At 44.0% G+C, this 12,090-nt stretch overlaps 1 protein-coding gene across 1 annotated transcript in view; it reads left to right on the top strand.

The window, feature by feature from the left end:
• Positions 1-12,090, top strand: part of ALLC (allantoicase) — a 31,752-nt gene that overhangs the window by 2,689 nt on the left and 16,973 nt on the right. The window contains exons 2-3 of the mRNA XM_006112062.4: positions 2,373-2,500; positions 4,926-4,976. Of these exons, the coding sequence (XP_006112124.1) occupies positions 2,411-2,500; positions 4,926-4,976 (141 nt within the window). The 5' untranslated portion in view covers positions 2,373-2,410. The remainder of the gene's footprint in view (positions 1-2,372; positions 2,501-4,925; positions 4,977-12,090) is intronic.

Raw genomic sequence — 12,090 nt, 5'->3', positions numbered from 1 at the left:
CTCTATCCAGTAGAGTCATATTAACTATGCATCAGCCAGGCATCTCCTCAGCTATGGAGGAGGTGGCAGTGTCCTTCTCAGTACTATGGTGGCAAACCACTTTTGTGTTCCAAGGCCAACCTAGAGTGAAGCCTTCAGGCTTCTGTACACACCTGGCATTGCCCTCCTCCTCCCTATCCCTCTCTGCTACCTCACCTGTTCTCAATATGAAAACAGCAAATACTGTTTTGGTAACCAAATGAAATGGGTCAATTCTCATTATTGCAGGCTCACTGCAGAAACGTCACTCAAGTAGGTACCGCTGTTCTTCAGGGGCAGCGTATGTACTACTATTAGATTATAGGACTGTAGAGGACAAGTGCCTTGTGCTTTATAGATCAACTAGAGATGGAGTCCCTGCCCTAAGAGCAAATAGAATCATTGAAGATTAGAATAATAGAATCATAGAATACTAGGACTGGAAGGGACCTCGAGAGATCATCGAGTCCAGTCCTCTGCCTTCATGGCAGGACCAAATACTGTCTAGACCATCCCTGATAGACATTTATCTAACCTACTCTTAAATATCTCAGAGATGGAGATTCCACAACCTCCCTGGGCAATTTATTCCAGTGTTTGACTACCTTGACAGTTAGGAACTTTTTCCTAATGTCCAACCTAAATCTCCCTTGCTGCAGTTTAAGCCCATTGCTTCTTGTTCTATCCCCAGAGGCCAAGATGAACAAGTTTTCTCCCTCCTCCTTATGACACCCTTTTAGATATCTGAAAACTGCTATCATGTCCCCCCTCAATCTTCTCTTTTCTAAACTAAACTTCCAACTAGGATTGGAAGAGACCTCAGGATGTCATCTAGTCCAACCGTTTTTTCTAATATCCAACCTAGACCTCCCTCACAAGTTAGACAAGACTTCCCCCAGCTCATAGTTAGACAAGAACATAAATGAAAGGAGAAGCTGTGAGGAAACAAGGGCATCCCTACGGCTTTGTCTATATGAAGGGTTTTTGTGCAAGAAGCTTTTTGCAGAAGAGATCTTACGCAAAAACGTCTTGCACAAAAGCGCATCCACACCTCAAAAGCACATAGCAAAAGCAATGTGCTTTTGCACAAAAGAGCATCCATGCTGCACCTGTGCTTTTTTCCGATAGGCTCTTTTTGTGCAAGAAACCCCTGTTGAGCGTCCACACACACCTTTTTGCACAAGAACTCTTGCGCAAAAAGGAGTTATGTCTCGTAGAAGGAGGTTTAGCTACACCGCAAAAAGCCCTCTATTCTGTCGATTGACTGTCAATTTTTTTGCACAAAAATGCGTTTGAGGTGTGGACACTGCATGGGTTTTTGCACAAAATGTTTTGTGCAAAAACCCTGCAGTGTAGATGAAGCCTACATGTATTTACCCTCCTCAAGCTGGCAAGAGCATGAAATATCTGCACAAGGAGTAAGTGCTTACACCGCGTGACACAAGAACTATTGGCAGACCATTCCACCTGGCCCCTAGCCTAGCGAGTGGTTTGGGATTCACTGATTATTCTAAAATGATTGTTGGTATAGTGTTTAGCTACAGACCAAGGCTGGGTTCCAACCCTAGACGTTCATTTCCCTGCATATGAATGACAAGGGGATTCACCCTGAAGGAGAGTAGGAAATGCTGCTCTTATGTACCCTTCCTTCTGATCTTTGCAGTGAAATATCAACTTTCAGTCAAGGCTTGTAGTATAGAGGAACCTCACCAATGACAACTGCTTAGCTATTGTGGCTGATACAGTGCATTCACTAGATCTCTGGGCTATGCTTGCTCTCTTGTTAACATTATCTCTCTTCAAGTTCCAACTGAGGGGAGATCAACTAGCACTTGATTCTCCCAGAAGATTTCCCACCTCTGTGAACATCCTACCAAGTCTATGCTGCACAAATAGACATGGACTTCTTCCAGGGAAGAGATTTTATTTTTTGCACAGCAACTAACACAGTGTTGTCACTCCTCTTAGGTACCTCTGGGCTTTACTGTTAATATTAAAAATGATGTTTGTGCTAATTAATAGGTGAACATTGATACTATGCTGCACGAAGGTAAATTAAGAAATCTACTATTTACAGCTTTGGAAAATGTGGACTGTTTTATTTATTAAAGTTTGATTTAACTTTCACACCTAATCATATTTTTGTTTATCTCAAATATTATAGATGCATATCATAAATCAATAGGTATGGTAAAACATATTTTCAATGTACATGGAGTCATTTTCCTTCAAAAAGTATATAACCTACTCCTGGAGTCTAAATTTTCTCTGATTGCTGAGAAGCCTGGATGAAATTAATGAAATGAGAAGTTATTCTGAACATGCTCCTTTTCATGTCTCTTGTTTCTTCTTAGAACAGAATAGAATAGTTTACTTTGGTTTTAGAGGAAAGATGGCTGCTCACCTCAAAGGAGAAAAAACTCAAGTTTTACCTGACTTTCTACACCTGAATGACTTGGCATGTGAAGTTGTAGGAGGAAAGGTAAATGTACACAATTAAAAAGACAAATTGAGCTTTTAATGAAAATTATACTTGATATTTCTACAGATATTTCCTACTGAGGATCTAAAAGGTTTTTTTTCAGACATCAGTGAATTAAGCCTCTCAATATTCCCATGTGTTAAATATTATTATCACATTTTACAGATGGGAAAACTGAGACAAAGAAATTAAGAGATTTGCCAAAGGCCACACAGGAAGCCTTTGGTAAACCGGGAATAGAACCCAAAAGTCTTAATTTGCAGTTCTAAGCTTTGAACACAAAGTCTTTCCTAGTGTTCAAATTCTGAAGATTTAGTCAAGAAAAAATTTGACCTAAGTAGGAGCAATCTAATGAAAAAAGTTAAGATGCACTTACTGAGATGCAACCATACTGCAGCAGAAAAAATTATTAATAGTGTTCAGGTTTGCTGGTTTCCTATGTTCCAAAGAAAGGCAAGTCAATGGAAATAGTATCAGTGATGCATTGTGATAAAGAAGTAGAAAGAGACAAAAAAGAACTCCCAACTAATTCTTCTCTATAGCAGCAAAAGTGGCGCTGATAACAATGACTTTCTTGCAAAAATGTATTTCCTACCAATGCAAGATAAATAGGTTGCTAATGGTTATTTTCCAGAACATGCTTCATATTGCTAGTATTACCAGTTTCATCATTTGGGTCAGCAACAATCCATATTTGCCCAAGGCAAAGAAGGCACTTGTTCCTTGTCAGTCTTGGAGAATGACTTGTAAAAGTACATATAAAGGGAAGAATCCTTCATACCCCACATCTCATCGCCCCTATCAAAGCAGTGTTCTCCTCCTTTGGCAACTATCAAAAACCAGTCACTATAGGAACACCTAAAAAACTCAGAAGTGGTTATTGTTATATTTGCCCAGGGTCAGCTGACTGGAAGCATCACAAGCAATATGGAGAATGCAGGGAATTTGTATATTCTGACAACTCCACACTGATGTCAATGTGTTAAAGTTGTATACAGAATCACATTGATTGAGACACCAGCTAGTTCTTTCAATTTTCTAGTTAAATATAAGTTTTTTCATCTAAAACATTAAACAATTGGTCTTAGTTTCTAAATGAATTTGGAGGACAAAAGTCCCCTACACTACAGTTAAAGTAACTTTTTTCTCAATACTGGATGAAGGGTAAAGAAAAAGGTGCTTTGCTGTAAAATAAACCATGTCTTAATGTCTCTGAGGCTGGGAGTAACTATGGGTGTGTCTAGATTACAGGGTTTTGTCGACAAAAGTGGACTTTTGTCGACAAAACTAAACCTGCGTCTACACTACCGCTGAGTTCTGTCGACATAACGTTGACAGAACTCGGCAGTTTTGTCGACGCTGATAAACCTTATTTTATGAGGAATAATGCCTTTTGTCAACAGTTCTGTCGACAGAAGGCATTATTGCATCTAAACTGTCCTTTGTGTCTACACTGCCATGTCGACAAAGCAGCTTGCTTTGTCGACAGAACTGAATGTAGTCTAGACGCTCTTTGTTGACAGAAGCTTTGTTGACAGTATCTGTTGACAAAACTTCTGTCGACAAAAGCCTGTTGTCTAGACGTACCCTAAGACTCTCTTAAGAGCAACTGCTTAGTTACTGAGCAGTATTATTGAGACCTCAACCTCCTCATGATTCTGACGGACAACTCATGGGTGTGAGTTGACCAGTTGAAGCTCAGCTGCTCTTGTTGCCCCCAACCTACTGTCTGGTATGTGGGGGCCAGATAATAGTAGTTTACTTTGTGAAAAATACAGCATGCTGGCAACACTACAGTGTGTCTGGATATGCCCTAGTCAATGTTTTAATTTGACTTAGTTAAAAAAGAAGGTTGTACCATGGGGCTGGTGCATCTTACAAACTAATGAGCCCCTAGCTTGTTATTGAGTTAAAGTCTCTTCAGTGGCAACTCAGACGGATGGCCCTGAAAATACCAATGGTGTTAGTCAGTGATTAAAAAGGTAGTTTGTCCACTTGTTTTTCTGCATTAAGTCATATGAATCTGTACAGCAATGCTGCTAATCTGAAAGTTTAGAGCCACTCAAGAAGGTGGAGATTTTTCAGGTATATGCAGCATGAGTTATGTATAACGAAAATTAAATAAACCCTTTCTTATGTCAGTAGGTAGAAATTTTGTAAGTAAAGATGTGGAAAGAAGTGTAAGGCCCTGATCCTCAAGCAAACAAGTGAATTCAATAAGGTTCGATGCATGTTCATTTCAGGATTGGCACCTAAAATAGAAATGTATACAATCATTAAAAAAAAATATTATATGTATATGTCTATAAGCCTTTAGGCAACATAATATTTTTTTTACTGGATAACTTAACACATTTCACTAGAAAATGAAATAAAACCATATACATTTATAATTATTATTTTTATTTGTTTTTTACTTGTGTAGGTTTTATTTGCAACGGATGATTTTTTTGCTCCTGCAGAGAATCTCTTAAAGGTATGGCAAGCTGACATTTACTGCTTTGGATGGTTTGTCTAGACTTTTAAAGACTGTAGGCTTTAGAGTCAGTGACTCTAATTTATTATCAGAGACCAGGAAGTGGGCAATCATGCCTAGTGGTTAGAGCAGGAGCCAGCAGGCAGAGACTTGGATCAGAACTAAAGACAGAAGTGAAGAATTATTGAAGAGGGTCAGAGCTAGGTTACTTGGAGTGAGGCAGGGCTAAGAACCAGCAAGCACAGGAGCCAACACAGCCATGGACAAATGCTCTGAGCAGCCAATCTTCTGCTGCAGCTATTGGTCTTAAGAACAGGTCTGCTGATTTGGATAGCCAGATAGGTGATTCTGCTGCAGCCAACTGTGATTCAGCTGTGGGGTCCTCTGTTGCTCACTAAGGAGTGGAATTGGCTGGTCACAGTCTCAGCTGCAAGCCCTGGTTTCTGACACTTATTTTGTTTGTACAGTGCCAAGCACTATATCCTGAGCGGGTTGGACTCTAGGCACTGTCACAATATAAATGTTACATTATAATAAATCATCTTTGTAATGTATCAGTGTAATTTCATGTATATGTTACTTGGAAACTACTTCCACTAGCTTTATGGGAAAATTACTTACCTTGTAATTCTGCTTATCCCTTTGCAAGATTCTCTTTCTTGGCTCCTTACTTGAGACTGGTAAAACTTCCTTAGTTGCCTGAGGGCAGTGGGAATGGGAAGAAGCAAAAGATCCCCCCCCACACACCTCTTGATCCCATTGGTGTTTATGTGCGGAACATAGCTGTCATCTCTAGAACCTTCCAGTCACATCCTCAATTAGCAAGAAGCACACCAAATAGCATGAAGTCAATCACTGAAAAATTAATGCCTCGGAAAGGCAGAACAATACACATCAGGATGTAGAGATAAACACCACCACCTGAAAATGGCTCTGCAGGAAGCAAACTGCACCGTGTGCACTGAGTATGCAAAAATAAGCTTGCATAGTTATGAGAACATAAGAATAGCTAGGGTGCATCAGACCAACAGTCTATATAGCCCAATATCCTGTTTTCTGACGGTGGCTGGTGCCACGTACTTCAGAGGGAAAAAACAGGGAAATTATTGAGTGATCCACTCTCTGCTGTCCAGTCCTATCTTCTGGCAGTAAGGCCGTGTCCAGACTCAGGGGTTCTTTCGAAAAAAGTAGCCTTTTTTCGAAAGAACTTCCCCTGCGTCCAGACTCAAGCCGCGTTCTTTCGAAATTATTTCGAAAGAACGCGGCTTTTCTTTCGATGGCGGTAAACCTCGTTTCACGAGGAAGAATGCCTTCCTTCGAAAGTTCCTCTTTCGAAGGAAGGCGTTCTTCAATGTAAAGAGGCGGTCTTCGAAAGAGAGCATCCAGACTCGCTGGGTGCTCTCTTTCGAAAAAGCGGATTTCCTCTATCGAAAGATCCGCCTGCTGTCTAGACGCGATCTTTCGAAAGAGGCTCTTTCGAAAGATGCTTTCGAAAGAGCCTCTTTCGAAAGAAGCCTGCAGTCTAGACATAGCCTATGAGATTTAGGGACACCCAGAACACGGGGTTGTGTCCCTGAATATTTTCAGCTAATAGCCATTGATGGACCTATCCTCCATGAACTTGTCTAATTCTTTTCTGAACTCAGTTGTATTTTTGACCTTTACAATTTCCCCTAGCAACATGTTTCACAAGTTGACTGTGTGTAATGTGAAGTACTTCCTATTGTTACTTCATCTTTTGCACCCTGCCCATTAGCTGGTTTTGTCCAGCTCTTGCTTCTCGTCATGAACCTGGATTGCTGTGTGAGGCTGCCTTTTTACTGAGCTAGTGCACAAAAAAGAGATTATAGCTGTGGAGATTTGAGCAGCATGAGGGCTAGTGCCCCACTACCCCCGAGTATAATCTTGTCAGAGATGGAATGTAGCTAGCCTTTCCCTCCACTTGCATTGCCATGGACAGGACTGCTGACAGAGAGAGGTAGGAGAAGGATGCAAAGGGGGCAACTACCCCAGGGGTCCAGTGATTCAAAAGGGTCTGGGGCTCCCAGTCACCACTGCTGCTTCTGATGGCAACCAGAGTCCCAGGCTCTTTATATTGCCATCAGAGAGCCTTAATGGCTGGGGAACAGGGGAGCATGGAACAGAGCTTAGGAGCCCTTGCTGTTCAGCACCTCACTTGGTGGGCTGCTACAGAAACTGTGCCCAGAATGCTGCCCATCCTGGGGAGCTAGGCTGTCTCTCTGGCTTCTCTGGCTGTATAGTGAGCTGGATGCCTGCCAGTTGCAAAGCTGGGCAGCCTGGAGGGACCCCCAACTCTCCAATATCCTACCAGGCAGCTTGCCAAGAAGCTGGTAGGGAGCCCAGGAAAGCAGGCAGGAGGTGGGCATGCTGGCAGGAAACCAGGTTGGAAGAGACCTCAGGAGGCCACTGAGTCCAACCCCCTGCCCAATACAGGACCAATCACAACTAAATCATCCCAGCCAGGGCTTTGTCAAGCACGGCCTTAAAAGCCTCTAGGGATGGAGATTCATCAACCTCTCTAGCAAACCCATTCCAGTGCTTCACCACCCTCCTAGTGAAACCATGTACCTCTAAGACACTGCTCTGTGGTGCTGTACCCTGCTGCCTGGGCTGCAGCAATGCTCTGAAATAGCTCTGCTTCGCTTGGGCAGGTTCAGAAAGACAGCGGAGAAAGCTGTGAGGAGCTAGCTGCTGGGAAGCCTGTCCCACGTGGCTATGCTGATCCCTCATCCCTGTCCCGGCCCACGAGTTGGCAAAGCCAGGATGGAGCTTTGTTACAGCACAGACCTCTCCCGGTCTCCCCTCTCAGACCCACAGGTTTTTTTTTAACAAAGGCAGAGTCAGGCTGGAGTCCACAGATCATCTGCACAGCTGACTGCATGAGTGGAGGGGCTGGAGCTTAGAGTGGGAGCCTCTACAGCTTGAGCTATAAAGCCAGCTGACTCTCAGCTTAGGCAGTAGAGCTCCCTTGTTCTTATCTCTTGCGGTAAGTGATCTAAGTGCCACTATACGGTACAGTGAACCACACTAGGGCTGTGTCTAGATTGGCATTTGCTTTTGCGGAAAAACTTGCAAGCTGTCTACACTGGCCGCTTGAATTTCCGCAAGAACACTGACGATCTCATGTAAGAAATCAGTGCTTCTTACGAAAATACTATGTTGCTCCCGTTCGGGCAAAAGTCCTTTTGCGCAAAAGCTTTTGCGCAAAAGGGCCAGTGTAGACAGCTCAGATTTGTTTTGCGTAAAAAAAGCCCTGATCGCGAAAATGCTGATCGGGGCTTTTTTGCACAAAAGCGTGTCTAGATTGGCACAGACGCTTTTCCGCAAAAAGTGCTTTTGCGGAAAAGCATCCGTGCCAATCTAGATGCTCTTTTCCGAAAATGCTTTTAACGGAAACTTTTCCGTTAAAAGCATTTGCGGAAAATCATGCCAGTCTAGACATAGCCTAGGTATGTGGGTTACACAACCCGCAATGGTGTTGAGGACCCCTCAGGGCTTTCCCAGTGCCTTGGATTGGAGCAGCCTTGCTGCACCTTCTCACCTCAAGTGCACCTTTTCACCTCTGCTCCAGAGCCAATCCCTTTGCTTGAGACTCCCTGGGCCTGCTCAGCCTGACACCAGCACAGACAGCACCAGCGGCCCAATTAATTCCCAAATCTTCCCCCATCTTGGGAAGTGGGGGAGGGAAATGTGATGCCCCTCCCTCCAAATCACAGGGCAAACTCCAGTGCCCCCCTTCTGTGGCCAGTAGGGTCCGGCACAGAGCTAGCGGAAGGTAGAAGAGCTGTGATTCCTCTGGACACCTCTCTGTAGCCCCCAGCCCTGCCAAGAACCATCCTACCTTGCCTGCCCTGATTCCTACACTGAAAAGCTAACTCAAAGGACCACTGCCTGCCCTGGTTGGAAGCAAGGAATGAAGCCCTTTCCCCAAAAGTCTCCACCTCCCTTGGACAATACCACTGGGGAGAGGTTCCCTGAGGCCCTCCTCAGTCACCAGAGATCCTTCAGTTTGCCCACGCCAATGCTGTCAGGATATGGCACTGGACTAGGAAGCAGGTGGAGGTATGACACTTCAGCCACTGCTCTTACTGATGTGAGGGCTCCATTTACCCACCCCCTGGAGCTTCTGTCTTCTGGGTAGCACAAGTAATTGGGTCCCGGGGATGGAGCCTCATGAGGAACCAAAACCAAAGTGCCTCCACCTTGAGAGCAGAAGACATATGTACCCAATGTGGAGAGGGTATTGGTAACCCAGAAGGATGCCAAGATAGCTCTTTGCTCTCTACAGCAGGGGAAACCCCTCTGGGATGTATCCATTATCTCTGGAAGAACCCACCCTTGCAGCGCCAAACAGGAAAAACAAAAACTTTTCCCTGTTTCATCTTCCCCACTCATGGCCCCACAGACATTCACAGATGTTCATTCTCTCAGCCTGCTGATGTCCCAGGCAGGGATCGGTCTTACCCACTACTGAAATGCTGTCACCTCTGGGGAGGAACATGGCAGCTGTTAGCACATTAGGCCCTTAAAAAGTGTGTTTGATAGAAGCTTAAAAACATTTATAAAACAAATGTGCCTCATAAGAGTGGTCTCTTGTAGCTTCCTATTTCTGCTCTAGGAGAGGCTTCCTCCACATTCTCCAGAGAAGGAGTTAATACACTTGTCCTCCTGGAATTCCTACATTTTGTATGAGATGAAGCAGCATTTAATTAATGGGCATCTCAGTATCTTTGCAAAGCAGCTGGAATAAACTTGCGCCATTTCTCTGGGATGCAAGCGTCATCCCCAGCCCAGTGCACATCCCTCCATCTGCCGTGACCCTTTAGAGAAGGCGTGCTACTCCACATCAAAGCTTGCCCTGAGCTCTCAGACTGTCACAGCAAACCCCGGTGGAGCTGTTCCTCTCCCTTTGTGCACTTGCTCTGGTCCTAGTAAGTAGGAGAAGCCTTAAAGATCCTGCAGATGGATAATTTTTAGTCTCAGAGGGGGAACCACGTTAGTCTGAGTCTGTAAAAACAACGAGGAATCCTGTGGTACCCCAGAGACCATAAGATCCATCTGGACATCAGCTTTTGTGGGATGCCCCAAGAAATCAGCTCATCCCTAAGATGCCACAATCTGCCACATCCCTAAGGCACCTCAGGACTTAGCAGTGCAATTATTCATGGCCTTTTTGTAAAACATTAACTCTGGGCCTAGATCTTTTCCTGGGGGGATCTGGAAATGTGCAGTACTGGAGGGAGATGTGTCTCTTTGTTATACAGGCAGTCCCCGGGTTACGTACAAGATAGGGACTGTAGGTTTGTTCTTAAGTTGAATTTGTATGTAAGTCGGAACTGGTACATATTGTAGGGGAAACTCTAGCCAAACATTTCTCCAGAGCTCAGTTTTATTCTCCCACACCTCACTTCCCTCAGTCCTTTATTCTCAAGCTGAGGTGTCTGCTGAGAAAAGCTGCTCCGCATCTCCCTGGTCTGCTGGCGGGGGCGCTAGCTTCGCGTCTCCCTGATCTGCTGGGAGGAAGCAGCTAGTGCGGGGTTGCCTCACCCCGTTTGTAAGTAGGGATCCGATGTAAGTCGGATCCATGTAACCCGGGGACTGCCTGTACTGATGTTTATATTGAGCAGTGGCAAAGGGCTGGATCAAGATATCCCCCACATTGCACTGCCCTGAAGGTGGGATCCTGTGTCGAGAATGTTGCTGAAAAAGGAAGGGAGGGAAGCCAGCACTGCTGGGACAGTGCAAAGACCCTGAAGACCTGCCTGTTCCCAGCCACACACTGTCCATGAAACACCTGGGACCAGACAGATTCCATGTCTCCCCTCCTCATTTGGGTGTGAATGCAAATGCCAGCCAGCCTGCTGACACAGGAATTCGGAAGGGGAGGAACCATGCAACTGCCACTTGCAAATGGTGAAACTTTACATAACAGACTGGAGCAGGCTCCCAATGCACCTAGACAGGTGTAACAAGTGAGCAATTCAAGGCAGATCATTAAGACAAGAGGCCCCCGGAAGGAGGATGTGGCAGGGGGGAAATTTCATCATGTGAAGCCCATTCAGCCAAAGCAGAGATGAAATTTTATTCAGACTTCAGAATCTAGCAAACCCACCCTTAATCCTGGGGTCTCATTGCCAAATGAACAATGAAATTATCCCATAGGAGCAAGCAAAGCAGTAACCCAGGAAGGGGGAGCAAGGATCAGAGATTAAAATAGCCTGTAAGATGCCTCCAGAAACAAAGGATCTGCTTCTGCATAGTTTTTTCCATTACTGAATCATTTAAACTTGTGTAAAGTGACTGTAATGTAGCTGTACAATGAGCCTGTGGGGAATAATGAAGGGAAGTAGCCCATCTTACCACTCTGACATTTTCATTGTGACATGTGGCTATTGCTATTTGTGATACAGGAAGCATCTGTATAGGCTTCATTAGATTTACCAAACTTTTTGATTCTTGATTACTGATTTATTTCAATTGCAGTCTTATTACTGATGCAATAATAACTTCTGAAAGGTATTCAGGTGTAATCAGAATTCAGGCATTACCCTACAATGGAAACTAGTGGATCAAGTGGGATTTCTCAGCCCCCTTCCCCCCCCAACTACCATTTCCTTTCATAACCTGCTAAATAATAGCACAAACATTTAGGAACATAGGAACCAAGAAGTGAAAGCGACCTCCTATGTCACAGAGTACAGTCTCCCGCTATTTGCCAACCACCCTGCCATATAATTTTTTTCATACACCTTTAGGTTAACTAGTTTTCTTTGCACACTTTCTTCCTCTCACTGCCTCTCTTTTAAAAAAGCAACTTTAAAATACATTTTAGCTCTGATTAGAATTGATGATGAATTTCAACTAACCCATTTAAAATATAAATCTGTTAGCAAACAGTTCCTACAATCATTACATGTACAAAAATCCCACTGAAATCAGGGATTGATACCACATGTGTAACTGAAAGAAAAAACTGACCCATTGAAGTTAGGTCCTCAGCTGGAATAGATTGGTATAAATCCATTTCTAGAGACTAGAATGACATTTATATGCTCATTTACTAATAAAATCAGTCAAGAGGCTTGAAACCTGC

Source organism: Pelodiscus sinensis, chromosome 3 (genome assembly GCF_049634645.1).
Source record: "Pelodiscus sinensis isolate JC-2024 chromosome 3, ASM4963464v1, whole genome shotgun sequence".
In the NCBI taxonomy this organism is placed as follows: domain Eukaryota; kingdom Metazoa; phylum Chordata; order Testudines; family Trionychidae; genus Pelodiscus; species Pelodiscus sinensis.
This window is presented reverse-complemented; position numbering and strand designations above follow the sequence as displayed.